The sequence below is a fragment of the Martes martes genome (genome assembly GCF_963455335.1).
Source record: "Martes martes genome assembly, chromosome: 4".
Lineage (NCBI taxonomy): Eukaryota > Metazoa > Chordata > Mammalia > Carnivora > Mustelidae > Martes > Martes martes.
In genome coordinates, this window is record NC_137891.1 from 120,274,958 (window position 1) to 120,295,682 (window position 20,725).

A 20,725-nucleotide genomic window follows, 5' to 3' on the forward strand; every position below is an offset into this window, starting at 1 on the left:
AATAAATTATTTTCAGTAACACAAAGGTCAATGTTGCCCTGAGAAATGTTTGTTTAAAGACCCGCCTCAACATTTCTTCAGGTGCAAATTTATTAGTTATTTTTATGATTCCTGAAGAACCGTGGAAATTTGGTGCTTTTATATGAGGCCCAATTCTTGATGATCCACAGGTGAGTTATATGTGGAAAGCCTTCTCTCTAATAAACATCGCTTTTAAGTTCTTACATATATTAAGTTCCCTAGTAATTAAATCCCTTCATTGTAGTTTTATTAAGCTTTCTCAATTAATTAGTCCTTTCTTGATATTTGGCTACCTGCCTGACATCTGTCCTAAGCAGAATCTTACTAGGCACTGGGTTTCTGTAGGCCAGAGTCTGAGCCCTGTACTGCTTTGCAGCTCCAGAAATTTTATCAGTTCACCAATAGTAAAGTTCTGGTAACTGTTCATGAATATTAATTTGTAATTGCAGATATCTCTTACTGAGTCATTATAAAAACAAGTGAAAAGTCATGATAGGTTAGTACTTAGCAAAAAAACTATTATCTACCAGTGTTCAGTCTGTGTCCCTTCTCTCATTTAATTCTGATAAAAATCCTGTGAGAGATGCCATCATCCCCATTTTTCAGGTGGGGAAACTAAGTCTCTGAAAGGTAATTTGCTCAAGGCCATACCTGGCTAGTAAGTAGAAGAGCCAAAATCTGAATTCACAGCTGACTGGCCAAATAATATGTTATAAGGTTGCCTGCTAATTGTATAATTAGAATATTGAATGGATATTAAGTGGCCTCATAACTAGTTCTTGCTCAACAATCAATAAATACTAGATGATTAAATAAATTAATTGAAGTAGGAAATCTGGATTAATTTTTCTTCATTTCAAAGATGTAGTAATGTAGTTAACTGGACCAACCATTAAAATCATAACACCTCAGGGTCACCTGGGTGACTTAGTCGATTAAGTGTCTGACTCTTGGTTTCAGCTTAGGTCATGTTGTTGGCATTGTGAGATGGAGCCCTGCCTCATGCTCCGTGCTGGGCATGGAGCTGGCTTAAGATTATCTCTCGCCCTCTTCCTCTGCCCCTTCCCCACCACCTCTCTCTCCCTCTCTAAAAATATAAAATAAATAATAAATAAAATCATAACACCTTGTCTTTCAGACACATTTAGATAAGCATAGACACTTTTTTTTGCTGTTGGTCTACCATTTTCTAGAGTTCATGTATACCTCTCCATTCTTTAAACAAATCACTATTTTAGAGAGTCAGATCATGATCCAGTTCATTAAATTAAAGCTTTGTTGACTTTTTTTTCAGTGATAAACTGACCTAGGGCTTAAATTTGATTAGTTTATGAATCAACTCTCTTTTTTTTTATCGTGTTATGTTAGTCACCATACAGTACATCATTAGTTTTTGATGTAGTGTTCTATGTCTTGATTGGGTTGTAGATCTTTGAGATTTGGGGACCATATTTACAAATTAACACTTAAAGTCAGTCTTTGTATTTAAAAGTGATTCCGGGGCGCCTGGGTAGCTCAGTGGGTTAAAGCCTCTGCCTTTGGCTCAGGTCATGATCCCAGTGTCCTGGGATGGAGCCCCGCATCGGGCTCTCTGCTCAGCGGGGAACCTGCTTCCCCCATCTCTCTTCCTGCCTCTCTGCCTACCTGTGATCTCTGTCTGTCAAATAAATAAATAAAATCTATTAAAAAAAATTAAAAAATAAAAGTGATTCCATTAGATTTACTTTTATAGTACCAGCTAATTTCTCTCATTCTAGGCTGTCTGTGAATAGATTTTATGACATAACCATCTCAATTTCTAGTATTTTCTGTACCATGGCAGGAGTTGGATAAAGAGAAAGCCTATTAGATACCTACATTTAAGAATTCAGGTTAAGTGTGAACCAGAAAGGCTGAAATTTGCTGCAAGTGGAGGTTGAGGGAAAATAACTACAACAGGTATTTTGTATTCATAAAGAAATGGTAAATCAGACAGAGAAAGGAAGATACAGCATGATCTTACTTGTGTGTAGAATCTAAAAAATAAAAACAAGCCAACAAAACAAAACTGAAACAGATACATAGATATAAGGAAGCAAACTGTTGGTTCCTAGAGGAGGGGAGGGGTTGGGGGCGGACAAAATGGGTGAGAAGAATTATGAGGTACAAACTTCCAGTTATAAAATAAGTAAGTCCTGAGGATGTAATCTATACAATAGGAAGTATAGTCAGTAATATTGTAATAGCGTTGTATGCTGTCAGTAACTAGACTTAGCGTGGGGATCATTTTATAATATATAAAAATTTTGAATCACTGTGATGTACACCGGAAACTAATAAGATATTGTATGTGAGTTATACTTCAATTAAAAAAAAGATAGCTCCCATACATAGTTTGGGAAGAATTGACCAGACTGAGCTTATTCAAGGTTATCTTCATAATCAATAACCGCTTACAGTTTCAAAATCATTTTTCACATTTAAGTCTCAAAATGGCCCTAGGATACAGGCAATCATATTTAACAGATGGAGAAACTGAAGTTTGTCACATATGATGCTCTTTGTTTCTTTCCCATACCTTCTCTCAATTCCATGCTGCAAGTCACTCAGACATCTCCTTCAACCTCTATAAAGAAAGTTATTCAAAATTTTGTTCATCATTCTATGTAGTCTTTTTTATGTAAAGTACTTGCATTTTTAATGTAATAACCCACATGTAAAATGGCATCATTAAAGTTATCACCACCCAAAAATTATATTGCTGATTTATCAGTTTGTTAGAAATTATATAGATGTAACTCTTCTGATAGGAATCTGTAATAATATATAGAATTGTGTCACATATGGCAAGTTGAAAGTACTATGATTTCTTTTGATATTATTAGATTTTATACTAAAATCTGGAATTATGTGGACATGGACTATTTTACTGTTACAAGAAATTTTCTAGAATTTTTCTGTATTATACTGGCAGTGAGACTGACTGATTTTCTTTTACTTCAACAGGGAAACACTGGCCCCTTTGGCAAAGAAGGTATAATAGGCCCAACAGGTAGAACTGTAAGTTTGTTACAATATAGTTCTTCCTTTTCTTTTTCATATTCTTGTTTTTCCCTCTTTAATCCTATTTCTAGAGCAATCCAAAAACGATTACTCTGGGTATTTGAGAAGCCAAGGGCAAAAATAGATGTACATGGTCATCTAGAAGGTGATTCCTGAGAGCTTAGAGACCATATGTGTACTGAAAAAGGTGTATGTAGTGAGATAAACACTAAAACTGAAGTTGAGAAAGGAAAGTAGACCTAGAGCAGGGGAGAAGGGGCTGAGCACCATTAGTACAGAGGTGATCACTAAAGCAATAAAAAGAATCCGTTTGCTGAAGGAGAAAGTGTAACAAAAAAAGTGCAGACAGCCAAGATCTGAATCTTTGGAAGTGCCCACCCACTATAAAGAAAAGAGATAGTTTGTGGGAATACCAGGAAAAACAGAAAAGCACAAGGTTCAGATAGATGAGTTTCAAGTAAGGAGTGGTTAACAGTGATCTTTAAGAAAATAAATTATAGTAGAAGATAAAGTACAAACTGCAGTAAGGAAGGAAGTAGATATAAATATTTAGTAACTTTTCTCAAATTCCTATACAAACTTTTAAAATAGGTATTATTATTTCTATTTAAGACATGGGGAAACAGATTAGGTTTACAAAGGTTCACCTAGTTAATTCAAGATGGTACAGCTAGTGAATTACATAGGTGATGATTCTTCTGCTCTTTCTGCCCCCATCTAAGCTGTGTCTGGAGAGGACACTGAGACAGTTAGTAGAGGCCAGTGCCTTTAGAAATCTGAATATGAAATAAAACAGAAAAATAAGACAATGGTTGGCAGAGTGGTCAGGGTAGAGTTTTACAATACTAATAGTAGTGGAAACATACAAGAGAAGGAACCCAGTAGGTAGGGACAAATTGAGATTTGGAGAGGAAAAAGGTTATTCCCTGCAGGGAATCAATATTCTGACTCCTTTGAAAGCATTATATGGAGAGACACAGAGTCTTAATCTATAAAATGGAATGCTTTGGGGATAAACAATATTCTCTTTGATAAATTAGGGAAGAATTTCCCACCAAAATTGTTGAATTTTTGATTTTGCAAATGAAAAGTGTAACTCAACATTTCTCTAGATTTTCAGCAGTTACCACTCAGAGCTATATAGTCTAAGTGGGAGATTGTAAGTGGGAGAATTCTCTGATTTTGGTGGGTGGTTCTTCAGCAAGCTAAGAAACACATACTTGTGATTACTGAATAATTGTTCTCCTCTGTCTAAGAATGTGAAATATTAATTAGTCAAGGGAACTATAATAAAGAAATGGCTCAATTAAAATAACTTTTATGTATAGCTAGTTCTTAAAGGTCCTTATGATATTCAACATGCCCATCAAATATTTTCCATGTTCCATTTTTTCCATTCTAAGAAGAATCTTCTAAGAAAAGTCTACTATGAAAGAATAAGCACTTGAGAATGGCAGATACTTTGTGAGAGAAAAAAAATAGTGGTGGGGGATGAAAGATATGCTTTTCCAAATAAGGAAACATTACTTTTAAGTCATTGTAAATGAAACTATATTGTAGCACAAAGGAATAAACAAATAGATGAGTGTAAATAGGCTAGAGCCCAGAATTAGATCTCAGAATATATAGGAATTTAATCATAACAAAAATGATGTATCAGGATGATTGTGGCTGTTAAGGTTAATAGGAACCCTGAATCAAAGTGGTTTTAATAAGGAAATTTATATCACATTATGGGAAGCCCGGAGGTAGGAAGGGCTTCAGATTTGGTTAATTTAGTGACTCAATCATGTTATCGAAGACCAGGTTCTTTCCATGTCTCTACTCTGTCATCCAGAGTGTTAGCTTCATAATGAAGCTTCTATAAGATAACTGTAATTTCTCAGCAATTAAATCCAGATATAATTATCCAAAGTGAAAACTGATCTGCAGCCCTATCTTGAGAAAAAGATTTTTTCCAGAAGTCTCCCATTGCCTTTTTCCTCATGTCCATTGATCAGCCACATGCCCATTCTTATACCAGTGGCAGGGGAGATGGAATTATTTTTAGTCCCACTGTTGCTGTAAGAAATTGGAACCATATTTCACTCAACTTTTTTTTTAAACTTTTTTTTAAGACTTTAAATTATTAAAAAAAACTTAGAAAGCTAAAGTGTAGCTTTAAGGTTGAGAAGACCTTTTATATAAGAAAGGATATCCTAAAATTATATAATAGAACAGAATATGTGTTCACTTAAAATTTTTTAAATTTTGAATGGGAAAAGATTCCATAAACAAAATTAGTCTAAATTGGGGAAAAGCAATTGCAAAAATATATAATGACTTCATGTGTAAAGAGGTCTTACAATTTGGTATGAAAAAGATAGAAAGCTCAATAGAAAATTGAAGAACAAATCCAAAAGGTCAATAATTTTTTGGAAAGATGCTCTCCTAATTTAGAGTAACAGAAATGCAAATTAAAGTCATAACAAGATATTACATCTAACCCCTCAGAAGGGGATTAGGGAGAACAGTAGTAGTAGAAATGTGAATTATAGCCTTCATGGAAAAAGATATTTGTTAAAATATAAGTGCATAGGGGCGCCTGGTTGGCTCAGTGGGTTAAAGCCTCTGCCTTCGGCTCAGGTCATGATCTCAGGGTCCTGGGATTGAGCCCTGCATCGGGCTTTCTGCTCAGAAGGGAGCCTGCTTCCCCCTCTCTGCCTGCCTCTCTGCCTACTTGTGATCTCTGTCTGTCAGATGAATAAATAAAATCTTTTAAAAAAATAAAAATAAAATAAAATATAAGTGCATATACCTTTTGACCAATCAGTTCCACTTAGAGAAATTTGTGCAGTAGAAATTAAGCACTCAGTATACACTAAGGAAAGTTTACAAAAAATTTTTTTCACAGTACTGGATGTATTAGCAAAACTTGAAATCCCATGTTCATTTGTAGAAGAATGGTTGTATAAACCGTGGCCTAGCCATTTCATAGAATACTATGCAACTATTAAAAATGACCAGTTATATCTAGCTCAGCTGCCTTGTGGCTGTTCATGATGTATTGTTAAGTGTGAAAAATCTGATGCATAGAAGAGTATATATCAGTATTATAAAATATAACCAGTCACCCCATACATACATAAATATATTTGTCAATATTTGCTTAGGAAAAAAGGTACAAAAAAACGTACATACCAAGTTGTTAATACCGGGCTGGAGGTGGAGTAGGGCATTAAAAACAAGTTCTATAAAGGTATCTTAAAAATTCATTTCTGAAAGTTAATATCCCAGTTTAAAAGGAGTTTAGAACAATCAGGAAACACAGAAGAACTGATCAATGGTGAAATAATGAGATCGTAATTTTAGCCTGCAAGATTAACAAAGAATGATAATACGTGGTGTGTGTCAGAAGTCATAAGCCCCCATATTGTGCAGGCATGCATGCATACTCAAACTTTCTGGAGGACAATTTTTATAGAATACAAGGATATTCGTTGCAGTGTTAGCATGACCAAAATTAGAAATAATCTAATAGGAAATTCAATAAAAGATTATTGTTTATTAAGCACTAAATAAACATTATAATTGTATAGAAGAATGTGGATTGATGTGGAAAACACTCATAACATATTGTGAAAGTGTAAATTCAGGTTTCTGAAAAGACAAATAGTACTATCTCATTTTTAAAATAAAAAATACATATATAATTTCCACAAGGATGAAAACAAAAATACTAACAGAAATTTTTTGAATAGGTCCATCTAATAACAGACTATACTTTCTCTTCAAGTGTACATGGAAAAATCACTGAAATAGACCATATTTTGAATCATAAAAAATTGTTTACTAAACCTAAAAGAACTGAAGTCACACAAGGTATGTTCTCTGGCCATAATGGAATTAAAGTAAAAACTGGTAAACTGGAGAGATAATAAGAAAATCTCCAAACACTTGCAGATTTAACCATGTACTTCTAAATAATCCATGGATCAAAGAGGAAATCTCAAGGAAAGTTAGAAAATAATCAAAACTGAATGTTCTCGTATACAACATACCAAAGTTTGTGGGATGTAGCTCAGAAGGAGGAATAGAGAAAATGAAAGAAAAGGAGGACATCACCCTAGAAACAAGGTTTTCAAAGGCTGAGGTAAACAAATATTAGAAGAATTTAAGCTGGTAAATTCCCTTCTAAATAGCTCTGTATCTGATTATCAGATCTGCTGTTTCGGCTTCACTGAGGGCTTGTTGTCCCTGTCTCACTTTGTGCACAAGGTGATAAATCAATACCTTGTTTTTGTTTGTGTTTTGTTTTGCTTACCTTAGGGAAAAGAAACTATAATTTATATAAATTTGCTAAAGAAGGTTTGCTAGATAGAAAAAACAAAAACAGAGGTTATCGTGTTTCTGTATATAGCCTCAACTACATTTGGTAAGTAACTGTCAGTAGCACTAAAACAACATTTTTTGTTTTCTTGTAGGGACCCAGAGGTGAAAAAGGCATTAGAGGTGAAACTGTAAGTTTAAATTTCTGGTTATGTTATCACTTGTCACTAGGCTACCTAGGTTCCATAAAAGCAAGGACCTTGTTTGGGGTTTTTTCATGATTATGTCTCTAATACTTGTGGAATAAAAATAAAATTAGAGTTTTCAGAAAGTAGAACTAATCTAAGTGGTACATTGTTGTGGGACCTGAGTACCCACCCCCCAAACATGTTTAAGAGCCTGCCAATCAAATTCTTCCCAGCCCTTGTGTGAAATGACATATTTACCTTGTCGAGCATCAGGCATTTGCTTTGTGAGCCTTCTACAACAGTCCTGGAGTGAGAGCACCACCAAGTTGCCTTGGCAGGGGCGTGGGGGGTTATACCCACTATGTCCAGTCAGTGCCCAAGAGGTGCCAAGCAGAAGCAAATCGTTAGCTTTGCAGCCAATTGGAAACAATTGTAGGAGGATGGACAAAAGGTACATAGCACGTTCTGGCTCTATATGGCTTATGCTGGCACTATTTCTTACTCTTCTGGGATGCCATTTCCCCCAGTTAAAGAAGATGTTTTGTAAAGGGGCCACTTTTCCAGCAGAGATTCTGCTGAACTTACTAAAGCACCAGCTTAAACAGAGCACAGGCATGGAGTGAAACCAAGTTTAGAAGGCAAATAAGAATAAACTTGAAGGTCGCAGAAAAATCTTGCTTAAAAAGTAATGAAATTATATTGACAGCTGACATTTTCTCTTTTCACCATAGGGTATTCTTGGGGCTCAGGATAAATAAGTTGCAGTTATGTTAATTAGCTGAAGAAGGGAAATTGAGTGATTTTAGGTAGTCTAAGAATCCCAAAGGGATCAAAATAGATTTTTTTTTAAGATTTTATTTTTAAGTTCTCTCTGCACCCAACATGAGGCTTGAACTCCCAACCCCGTGATCAAGAGATGCATGTTCTACTGACTGAGCCAGCCGAGTGCCCACCCCAAAACAGATGTTTTTAATTTGCAGAAGCGTGCCCTTCATATTTTCTCCGGGGACTTACTCTAGCAGAAAGCAAGGATGACTGCATACAGTGAAGTCATATGCCCCAGGAGAAGTGGAAAGGGGAAAGGAAATTACTGGTGAATGAATTAGAAAACATTTGAGGGGTTGGGACGTGATAGTTGTCTTTAAACATTTGAAAGGAAGAGGAAGAATCTGTATAATATGAGTGACTCTCCAGGATATATTTTAAATTGTTTATTTGTTGAATTGAATTTTCCATTTCTGTGCTTAGCTCCCTGAGAGACAGTGAGCTCCATAAGAGTATGAAGTATATTTAACACTCCCTAATTTCCAGCCTTTCACACAACTTAGCACATAATTTATACAGAATAGATACCATTAACCAAATGGGTGGAATGGTAAGGCTGATTTCAGCTCAATATAATAATAAGCTAATAGAATAAGGAACCGCTTTATTTTTTTAAGGTTTATTTACTCATTTTAGAGAGAGAGGTAGAGAGCATAAACAGGAGGGGCAGTGGGAGAGGGAGACTCTCAAGCAGACTTCGTGCTGAGTGTGAAGCATGGAGCTCCATGCAGAGCTCTCTCTGAGCAGTGCTCCAAGCGGGGCTCGATCTCAGGACCCTGATATCACAACCTGAGCTGAAACAAAGAATCTGCCACTCAACCGATGGTGCCATCCAGGGTCCCCAATAAGGGGACTATTTTAAAACAAGATAGTTTTGCAAGATAGTGAATGCCTGTCAGTAGAAGCCTGATGACTATCCTTCTGAGTTACTGGACTGGTAGTCCTCTACTGAGTAGGGAACTAGAATTTATACATCTAAAGCCCCTTGTAGCTCTAAGAGTTTATGATTCTAATAAAAGAAAAATAAGTAGACATTCCATAAAAGAACAAAGAAAGGTACAGAACATAAAGAAGTGTTCTTTAAAGTAGAGGCGAGATCATGTCAAGTCTGATTCTTATTCTGAATCCATGTACGTCTCTCATTCTTCATCACTGGCAGTGTTGTCTGGATCGCCCTGATGTCTCCCCTGGTCTCCTGACTTCTTTGTGTTCCTTCCACTTTTCCCTACTACAGTTCCTTCTCTGTAGCAACTAGAGTGATACCATTAAATCATAAACCAGGTTTTATCACCCTCCTCTTTAAAACCTTCCTATGACTCCGACTCCTTCTTGCACTGAGAATAAAGTCTCAATTCCTTACGTTAGTCTACCATACCCTACAAGAATTAGCCCCCGTTTTCCTCTCCAGACTCATGATATAACTCCTTTCCCCTTCCTACCATACTTTCTTCTTATTCTTTGGAACTGCCTTCATTTTACTTAGAAAATTCTTTCATCTGCTCTCCACATGGCTGGTTCTTATCTCATTCTTCAGGTCTATGCTCAAATATTATCTCAGAGAAGCCTTGCATCATCATTTAGTCTCATTATTCCTGGTCATTCTCTTTCACAACATCCTGTTTTGTTTTCTTTGTAGTAGTTAGCAGTATTAAAAATTATTTTTCTGTCTCCTCTGCTAGAATATAAGCTACATGAGATCAGGGAACTTTGTCTAATACACTGGTTATCAGTATCCAGAAAAGAATCTACCATGTAATAGGTAATATTTGAGAAAAGAATTAATAACTAAATGAATACTATTCCATAAAATTAAAAGTCAACAACTATATTCAGTTATGGCTGGTAAAGTAGCATTTACTGAGTTAAAATACTTATTAGTCTTCTGCTCTGTGGATTACCATAGTTCCCTTCATAAATAATGTGCAAACTCCTAGTACACAAGGTTGGGGGAGGGGCAGAGTGGTATTTAGTATAGGCAATAAAATTAGCTGTTGAAAAAAGGATTAACTGGCACATTAGAATTTACTGGTTTATCCTGGGTTTTATTGTTGATTAACTGGTACTAAATATCTTTTTATCACTTCTTTCTCTTTGATCCCCACTATGGTTTAAGGAACTTTAAAAAAGTAATCTTTTAATTCCTAGAAATCATCTGCATTAACTTTATAGAATGTATGATTTAAACCATACTGTGCTTTCATCCTGTGGAAAAGCTTAGTAACATTTCTGTTATTCTCATTAGGATTTTTTTCAGTATTTTCTGCAGCTTTGTTTTCTTTAAGGGAATGGTTTAACTGACTACCTAAAGACTTCTAGTTAATTATTACGTTTCCAAATATATCCTCAAGGGGGTCAACCTCAAATAATATGGGGCCTCCCATATGCCCAAAATGGGGCATTTTTGGAATGAATTTTTATTAGCCAATATCTATTATATTGAGACAAACATGATGCGTCACTCTTCATACAAAGATCAGAAATATAAGAATATATCAAGCAGGCTTTATAAATCTTATTTTTAAATCTTCCATGAAGCTGGCATAAGAATTTATAAAGCTGTGCCATATTATACAAAGACCAAATCATTATTCAGTGCCTTAAAAAAAAAAGTTACAGCTCATTATACAGTATATGAAATATATATCTTTTAGGATAAATTTGGGTTTCCTGTCTAGGAAGCTTTTGTGTTCTACAATTTAAGGATATAAACTCTAGTATTGGTCTCAAATAAGTCCTCTCCACTGCTGAGAAAGTTGTTTCTGTATTGCCGTGTATTAAAGAGTGACTTTTTCCTTTCCATTCTGTATGTGCTCCGTATCTGCCTGCCTTTGGTATGTATATTCTAAACTGAGCCAGAGTTTTATGACATCCTAGGAAGGCTTCCTAGCATATAGCATGTAGAACTCTCTCCTCTTCCCCGCTTCAAAACTATCATGTTAATTGCAAATTAATCTTTAAAAGTTATAAAAATTTCCTGGTTTCCATGAGACACCAAACACTTTCAGAACATGATTAATTTATGAAGTAAGTAATGCAAAAAAAGATCCTCAGAAATAATAGATACAATTAGTAAAAAAAATAAAATTTTAACTCATAACAAAAATAATATCCTAGTGTCAGTCATCTGAAAAGGGTTTTGACAAAATGTCACAACTTGAAACATACAGCTTAAAACCACAGTAGAAAAAAGAGAGAATAATCTCAGCATTTAAATTTTTAGATTAGTTGTACCATTTTTATAGCATATTATTTGGTGAAAATCAGTAAGATGTTGACGAATACAATTGACATTTTCTCACATACTACCTCTAAGTTCATGTGTCTTCACAGTTCTTGATTAGCAGAATTATCTTTTTTGCCTCCAATTTGAAAGTGAGGAAGATGCCTTATAAGGAAAAGCTAAGTTATGGGAAAATATGTCTTAAATATTAACAAATTAAGAACTTAAAGTATACATGTATATGATTTTTAAAATCCATAGATAGCATAATTCATTCAAATAATTATCAAACTCTTTTCATTCAAGTACATACTTCCTTACATTCATATAAACTTCAAATTTAAAATTCCCAACTTGTATGCATGTGGCTACCTTCTTTCTTCAAATATAACATATGAAGGAGGAAATTGATAAAATGTTTGAAAAATCACAATTTTAAGGTGAATCTTAGGGATATATCTTCACCAAACCTTCTTACAGTTGAGATATCTGAGATCCAAATGTGCAGCAACTCACTCAAGGACATGCAGCTAATTAGGTACAGAGAAAAGATCACAGCCCAGGTCTCCCAATTCCTATAACTATTGCACTTTTCTATTAATTATAGTGCTTCTCAGAAAATAAGCTTTAGGAGCAACTTGGATAAGAAGATGGTATAGACAGATGCCTCTCACCTACATTAAGAGTAGCTTAGCCATTTATATGGCAAATTCCACATGAGTAGATTCTTAATTTGTAGTTATCCTCTGTGCCTTATTATTCACTGATTCCGTTCTAACCATATTACTTCTAATAAATCTTATTTAATATTACTAAATTCCCAATTAAACCCTCTAAATCAGTGGTTCTCAATCAGGAGCCATCCCCCGCCCCCAAACCACACACATACCACAGGAGACATTTGGCAATATGTAGAGACATATTTGGTTGTCACGACTGGGGAAAAGGGAGAGTTGCTAGTTGCATCTAGCGAGTAGAGAGCAGGGATGCTGCTAAACATCCTATAATGCAAGCTTCTCAATTTATAAATGAGAATGAGGAAGCTCTGTATACCTAAGCCTGCCTAAAGTGAAGATTATGAAACTAAGTCAAGATTGCATTTACGTGTCATCCTTGCGCAGGGGCCATGCTAATCTTCTCTGTATCGTTCCAATTTTAGTATATGTGCTGCCGAAGCGAGCACAAGATTACATTTACGTAACAGCAAAGTCTAACATATTCAAGTTCAAGGATGTGCACTCATCAGTATTTTTAAAGAATAAGAAAAAATATGTTACCTTTGGAGGATCAAATGTAAATTCTGGGATTAAATGGAAAGAGAGTCTATTTCCAATAGTAGTGCTTTGACTATGGCCAAATTATCACTAGAAGCATTCACATTAATTTGGTTTCCCTTTAGGAAAGTAACACAGACAATCATAGTTTTATTATAAACTGCTTTTATTATAAACTGCTTTAGATACTTTTTTCTATAGTATCTAGAGAGAGTTACTCACTTTTTCTTATTGGTGAGCTAAAGGAATAGAAAAGAACTAATAAATGTTATATGGTTATAATATTTTGTTTTACTTGGCTAATTGCATCATTCTATGTAGTTGTTTTCTTAAAGTTGTCTTGCCCTGTCTTGTTTGGTTGCAGGTATTTCATTTGATCACAATTACGATGACCAGACTTGTTTTGGATAACAAGCTGAAAAGAAATCAATAAAGTCAGCAGTAGAAATAGCTTCTTCCTTTTATGATAAATTCCTCTTTCAAAGTTAAAGATCTATGTTTTGTCCTGAACCACCAGTGAGATTTTGCAAATATCAAAATATGCTAAGTGGGGTAAAATGTCAACTGTTTTTTTACAATGTTGTTCCAGAATGGAGACACTTACACAGCCAAATTCATTCTGAGCCTGTATGTATTTAAAGGTGATCTCCAATATGACATTTCTGTAATTGTTCATGCAGCTTCTGAGGTACAAGTTTCGTACATTCTTTATTTTAAATTGTAATCATAAGTCGTGCAAACCAAGAAATGTCCAGCAGGCATGGTACTGGAGTACTCTATCATTTTTAAGTTACTATTGTTTGCTCTAATTGTCACAGGATATTTAGAATCAATAGCTCCGGCAATACTTAATATAAGTCAAGCATAACATCAACTTTATTCAAATCTAAATAATTGTGTTTTGTCATCTGAAGATAAATTGTATTTTGTCATCTTTTAACCATAATCTGAATTTGACTCAATGTCATCTTACCATTCAGTTGACCATCAAATAAGTGAAATTTGGAGCATTCTTTTCTTAAGATTTTATTTATTTATTTGAGAGAGAGAGAGAGCACAAGCAGGGAGAGGGGCAGAGGGAGAAAGACAAGCAGACTCCCTGCTGAGCAGGGACCTGGATGGGCTCAATCCTGGGACCCTGAGATCACGACCTGAGCCAAAGTCAGATGCTTAACTGACTGAGCCACCCAGGTACCCCTTGAGCAGACATTCTTTCTCTCTCTCTCTCTTTCTCTCTCTCTCTTTTTCACAATCCACTTTATTTTTTTTATTAACATATAATGTATTATTTGTTTCAGGGGTACAGATCTTTGATTCATCACTATTACACAATTCACAGTACTCACCATAGTACATACCCTCCCCAATGTCCATCACCCAGTTACCCCTTCCTTCCTGCTCCCCTCCCCTCCAGCAACCCTCAGTTTGTTTCCTGAGATTAAGAGTCTCTTATGGTTTGGCTCCCTCTCTGGTTTCATCTTGTTTCATTTTTCCCTCCCTTCCCCTATGATCCTCTGTCTTGTTTCTCAAATTCCTCATATCAGTGAGATCATAGAATAGTTGTCTTTCTCTGATTGACTTATTTTCTTAGCATAATACCCGCTCTTAATATTGATTACTGTTGTTTCATTTTGAAAAATGTCAACATAACTTTTTACATTTTATTATATACATTTTAATTGTTCTAATTTCTAAATTAATACTAGTTAATTTTAACATTATGCATTCATTCAATACAATTTTCACACACCTGCTACAAAGTAGTCACTATTCTTGTTCCAAAAAATGCAAAGGTGACTAAGACACTCTTAAGGGTTACTAGGGATTTCCCACCATGTTATGTACTAGGGAATGCAGAAGTGGTTCGTTGAGCAGGAGAGAGATGGCGGGGGAGGGGTGAGCAAGGTGGGTGTAGAGTTTTAACTCTGAAAGAGGGATTAGAGTTAAACAGATAGAGAAGTTAAGGTAGAGCATTCCTGGTCAAGGAAATAGCACATGCAAGAGAAAGCATGTGTGAATGAACTTTGAAGATTCAGAGATCCACAAGCAGTTGGTTATATATGGAGTATAGGTGTGTTTGGGTGAATAAGCAGAGGTGAGGCCCAGATCTTGAAGAGGAGGCAGGGATGTACGTTGATTAAGAACATATACTTTTTTATCCAGTTGACTTCAATTTTAATCCTAGCTCTGTCCTGTATTTGCTGGTTGCCTTTCTCTTAACTGAAATATAGCACACAACTTAGCATGCAGTTCTCAGAAAGTGAGCACACGACTATGCATGTAGTAAGTTCTCGGTAAATAGTAGCTATCACTGTTAGGAAGTTTATAACTTCTAGACAATAAAGAGCCATTGCATAATCTTAACTAGATAATGATCTGATTAGAGTTCCATTTTATAAACATAATTAACATAGTAGAGAGAATAAAGTCAGGACCTCAGATTAAGAGCACAAGCAACATGTGATGCCTTAGCTAGGGCTGCTACAACAAATTGCCATAGACTGGTGGCTTAAACAGCAAATATTATTTCTCTTAGTTCCAGAGGCTCTGAAATCTAAGATCAAGATGTTGATAGGTTCAGTGTCAAGTGAGGGTCTTCTTCCTGGTGTGCAGACAGCTGCCTTCTTGTTGTATCCTAATATGGTAAAGAGATCATTTCTCAAGGTCACTACCATTCATAAGGGCTCCACATGATCTCTTTACCTCCCAAAGACCCCACCTCCAAATGCCATCACATTGGAAATTAGGGCTTTAATATGTTAATGGGGGGGGGGAGGACACAAACATTCAGTCTATAGCACATGATTAACATTAAACTAAGTCACTGTGAAAATGGAGAAGTAGTATTTTGGAGAGATTTGGAAGTCAATTCAACAGTATTGTGTAACCAAATTATAGGTAGATGTTGAAGGAAAAGGAGGTGTCTAAGAACACTAAAGTTTCATCTTTGCTGATAAGGTGGAGGGTAGGAATAACAGGTAAAACATACTTAGACAGTATTAACATTTTTAAATGTTGTATTTATAATTGTTTGTTAAAACGAATAAATTCAGTTTCTGGTAATATCAATAAAACATGAAAGTAAATATCCAGCTTGTTCATGAATGTGTGTGATAGTTGAGTACAAAGAGGATATAACTTCAAAACAGTAAAACGATTTTGAATCTTATGACCTGCCCCACACAAAAGGCAGTGATAGAGGTTGAATCTTAGTTGTCTTGTTTATATCAAACCAAAAGCATAAGATATATGTATTGTGCTTTGTCTCCATTTCTCCTAGGGTCCCCAAGGGCCACGAGGTCAACCAGGACCTCCAGTGAGTGTATTTACATTTATATCTGTTTACTGTTGATGCTTATATGCCTGCCTGGTTTGAGATCTCTACTGAAAAATCCTTTTTTAATTTGTCATGTCATAGGGTCCACCTGGAGCACCAGGCCCAAGGGTAAGTTTTCTTGGTTTTATTTATTTTATCTTGTATATTATATTATATTATATTATATTATATTATATTATATATTATCTTGTATTTTATATTAAAGCTTTTTAAAGCTTCTTCTAACTCCCTGTTAAAAAGTGTTTCTCCTCCTTACCTCTGGTCTTTTTGCTAATCTGATATAGAGTCTTCCCAACTATAAAAACAAAATCTAAACCCCAGATTTGTTGTTTATAAAATAGGGATGGTCTCTTACTTTCTTGGGTGGATTTGAGTTTTATTTTATTTTTTTAAGATTTATTTATTTGAGAGAGAGTGGGTGTGGGGGCAGAGGAAGACAGAGAATCCCAAGCAGACTCCCCACTGAGCACAGAGCCTGACCCGGGGCTCAATTCCATGACCATGGGTTCATGACCTGAGCTAAAATCAAGAGCTGGATGCTTAATTTACTGAGCCACCCAGGTGTCCCATGAGTTTTATATAAGATGTAAAGCATACAGCAAAGTGCCTGGCGTAAGTGCTCAATAAAATACTAACTCCTTCCATTTTTCCCTACTTCTGAGTTCTGGCTCTCCTTTTTAAAATGATCTTTTTCTACCAACGAGTAATCTACTTCTTAGGCTTTATATGAATTCTTCTCAGTTACTGGTAACTATAGAAGCCCTCAGACTTCTGTACTTGCTTGTTATCTATGACAACCCAGAGCTCTCTACCCCTATCTTTGAAGCAATGCTTCTGTTGCCTCATTATCAACTGTTATCTCCTGGACTCTAAAGTTCCAAGTTTGGTTTCCCACATGCTTTGCATTCACTCTCCTACTCATTAATGTCTTTGTCTTCCTGCTTCCTCCAAGAGGTCTCCTTCCATCCCCAACCTTCACGGATGCCCACTCCTACAGCAGCCTGGTCAAATACAGTGATCCTTGTTCAGATTTCCTGCTAAGAAAAGGTCCACCGTTGGCTACATTATCCCAAACAATGCCTAGTCCTGTGCTTTCTAGCCTTACTTATTTCCACATGCTGCTCTGGTGTCGTTTGGATCTCTTGACAGTTCTAGTTGGTGGATCACTGTGGTCTATTCTGAACAGGCCAGGAACTCTTCATTTCTCTCAGCTTTTCATCAGGGCAAAGAATAGCTTTCAAGCAAGATGCTATAGGAAGATTATCTCCTTGGAAAAAGGAGATTCATTCTCCATGACTTTTAAAAATTACTCCCCATGTCTGGCCATCTGACTGGGGGACTGAAACCTTCCCTGGCATAAACATCAATAGGAATGCCTTTCTTTAATCTTAAATTATTCTCTACTGTGGTCTTCCTTGCCACCCCCAACTCTCCACAAAACATGGATTACAAGTACATTCATCAGTTTTCTTCTCATTTTATAATGACTTTGATATAAGTCCTAAAAGACCACTGGCAAATTAGAGATGTTTAGTGAAATTTTTCACATTGAAATACCAAACTTTGTGGCACCATAGCCCTGTCTCACTTGGAAAATATTTGCATGTGTTCCTATACAGCCAAAATGAAGTAACGTGAGAGATTTTTGCCCTGAATAAAATGTGGATAAGAATATATACTGGGGCACCTGAGTGGCTCAGTGGGATAAGCCTCTGCCTTCAGCTCAGGTCATGATCTCAGGGTCCTGGGATCCAGCCCCACATAGAGCTCTCTGCTCAGCAGGGAGCCTGCTTCCCTCATGCTCTCTGCCTGCTGCTCTGCCTACTTGTGATCTCTCTCTGTGTGACAAATGAATGAATAAAATCTTTAAATAAAAAAGAGAATATATACTTTGAGGTATTATTAGGAGGATTAAATAAGAATATATGTGCTTGTCACATTGTAGATAAATTTAATAAATTTTAGTTTCTTTATTTCCTTCTTTTATTTCCTTTTTGTCTTCCTTCTTGGTCAGTATGAAAGCTGGTTTCCTTGTATTATCTTTCTGGGATTTGCACAGTCTATTGCAGGAAGTGGCAGTGTAACCCTGAGAAGAAGACTTCTAGAGCAGAAGTCTAAAAGTCAGTGAAAAAATACCTATATGTTTTTCCTAAGATCAACTTAATGGTCATACCTTCTTTGAAATTCTTCGTAATTCCTTCTCATCACACTGCAAGGTAGAACTGATCACTTCCCCTTCATATTGGTAATTATTTTCATGCCAGTATCTTTCTATTATGCGATCGTAAACTCTATAAAGGTGGAAACTATTTTTTTAAATTTCTCTTCCATTTAAGCCATTAATAAGTGTCTGTTGAGTGAATGAATAAATGAGTCCAAAAAGCAAGTTGCATCTCTTGGAAAATTTCAGTGGGAATCCTCCAAGATAAAATATTTCACTTGGAGGGAATTAATGTCTAGAATGGAATAGGATCATAGGATCATAGAATTAGAGAAACACATTCTCTTAGTAATTTATTTAGCAATTATTTGAGACTGACTCGTGACTCATTCGTTAGTGATTCCTTAGAGCAGTTTATTGAGTCTTTTAAAAAAAAAAAAAGCATTTGACAAAATACAGCATCTTTTCCTGATTAAAACTCTCCAAACTATAGGGATTGAGGGAACATACATCAATATCATAAAAGCCATCTATGAAAACCCCACAGCAAATATTATTCTCAATGGGGAAAAACTGAGAGCTTTTCCCTTAAGGTCAGGAACACAACAAGGATGTCCACTTTCACCATTATTGTTCAACATAGTGCTAGAAGTCCTAGCCTCAGCAGCCAGAAAACAAAGAGAAATAAAAGGCATTCAAACTGGCAAGGAAGAAGTCAAACTCTCTCTCTTCAGAGATGACATGATACTTCTTGTGGAAAACCCAAAAGACTCCACCCCCAAGTTATTAGAACTCATACAGCAATTCAGCAATGTGGCAGGTTATGAAATCAATGCACAGAAATCAGTTGCATTTCTATACACGAACAATGTAACTAAAGAAAGAGAAATTAAGGAATCAGTTCCATTTACAACAGCTCCAAAAACCATAAGATACATAGGAATAAACCTAGCCAAAGAAGTAAAGGATCTATGCTCTAGAAATTACAGAACACTTATGAAAGGAATTGAGGAAGAGACAAAGAGATGGAAAAACCTTCCGTACTCATGGATTGGAACAGTTTAGTGAGTCTTAATCAGAATTCTTTTGAAATGAAATAGAACAGAAAAAATGTGGGAAGTGACTGCTTGATGGATACAAGGTTTCTTTTAGAGGTGATGGAAATGTTCCAACATTAAGTAGTGGTAATGGCTACACAACATAGTGAATTACTAAAAGCAACTGAATTGTATGCTTTAAAAATGGTTAAAATGGTGGATTTTATGTTATGTGAGTTTTATTTCAATAAAAAAGGCAAAAAATTTTAAGCAAAATTCATATATCAGTCCTAGTAAGAGTAAATATGGTTTTGTAAAACTATTCAGTTCCATGTATGTATTTCTGTGTGAATCTTATCATGAAGTAAAAATGTATTTCTTGCTATGGGTCAAGATAAGTTTAAAAACCTCGAATCCAGTTTAAATCCCTTTTTTTTCTTAAAGACCTATGGAAGTAAAGATATACCGAAGTTTCTAAAGAAGAATAGCTCAAAAGTGTTTCAGGAAAAGGAATATATATTGACGGTGTTTTTGAGTTTGAGGGTATTTTCACAGCAATGGCCAGACTTCAGTGCACATGGTAAAATATTTAGAAACTAACAAATCTACAACAAGATGCTAAAGTTAACCAAAAATGATTGGTGGGGAGGAGGGAAGAACAAGATGAGTATGTGTGTTGGTGTGGGGGGTGGAAACAGTAATCATTAAAAATAATTAAATGAGATAAGGAGTATTCAACTGATTTCCTCCAATTACTGGGTCAGCTGTGAAACCTGGATTGGTGAATATAGAGGCTGCAGCTGCTGGTATAGCCTGGTTCCCTAGGACAAGAAGTTACTTCCACTGTGGAGTGGGGCATGACCTGAAATCAGTTCTTATCCCATCAATGTTTATCCTATCCAGTGATCTTTTTTTCTTTTTTTTTTTTTAAGATTTTATTTATTTATTGGACAGACAAAGATCACAGGTAGGCAGAGAGGCAGGCAGAGAGAGAGGAGGAAGCAGGATCCCCGCAGAGCAGAGAGCCTGATGAGGGGCTCGATCCCAAGACCCTGGAATCATGACCTGAGCTGAAGGCAGAGGCTTTAACCCACTGAGCCACCCAGGCGCCCCCCTATCCAGTCATCTTAAGACTTCAGAGACCTTTTAAAAATTATACTCCTCCTCAAAATACTAGAGTGCTCAGACTAACTCTACATTTTATTCAAATAACTTGGGAGAGAATTATGAAGATTTCATTCCCCCAAGGTATAATGAATTCTAATTCCTCTCAGTGCCAACAACCTGATTACTTCTTATTCTCTATATTCTA

At 35.8% G+C, this 20,725-nt stretch overlaps 1 protein-coding gene across 1 annotated transcript in view; it reads left to right on the forward strand.

Annotated features, from left to right (window-relative positions):
* COL24A1 (collagen type XXIV alpha 1 chain) overlaps positions 1 to 20,725 on the forward strand; it is a gene marked incomplete at both ends in the record, with an annotated part of 371,273 nt that overhangs the window by 326,633 nt on the left and 23,915 nt on the right. Inside the window, 4 exons of the mRNA XM_080801684.1 lie at positions 3,007 to 3,060; positions 7,527 to 7,562; positions 16,159 to 16,194; positions 16,297 to 16,323. Of these exons, the coding sequence (XP_080657810.1) occupies positions 3,007 to 3,060; positions 7,527 to 7,562; positions 16,159 to 16,194; positions 16,297 to 16,323 (153 nt within the window). The remainder of the gene's footprint in view (positions 1 to 3,006; positions 3,061 to 7,526; positions 7,563 to 16,158; positions 16,195 to 16,296; positions 16,324 to 20,725) is intronic.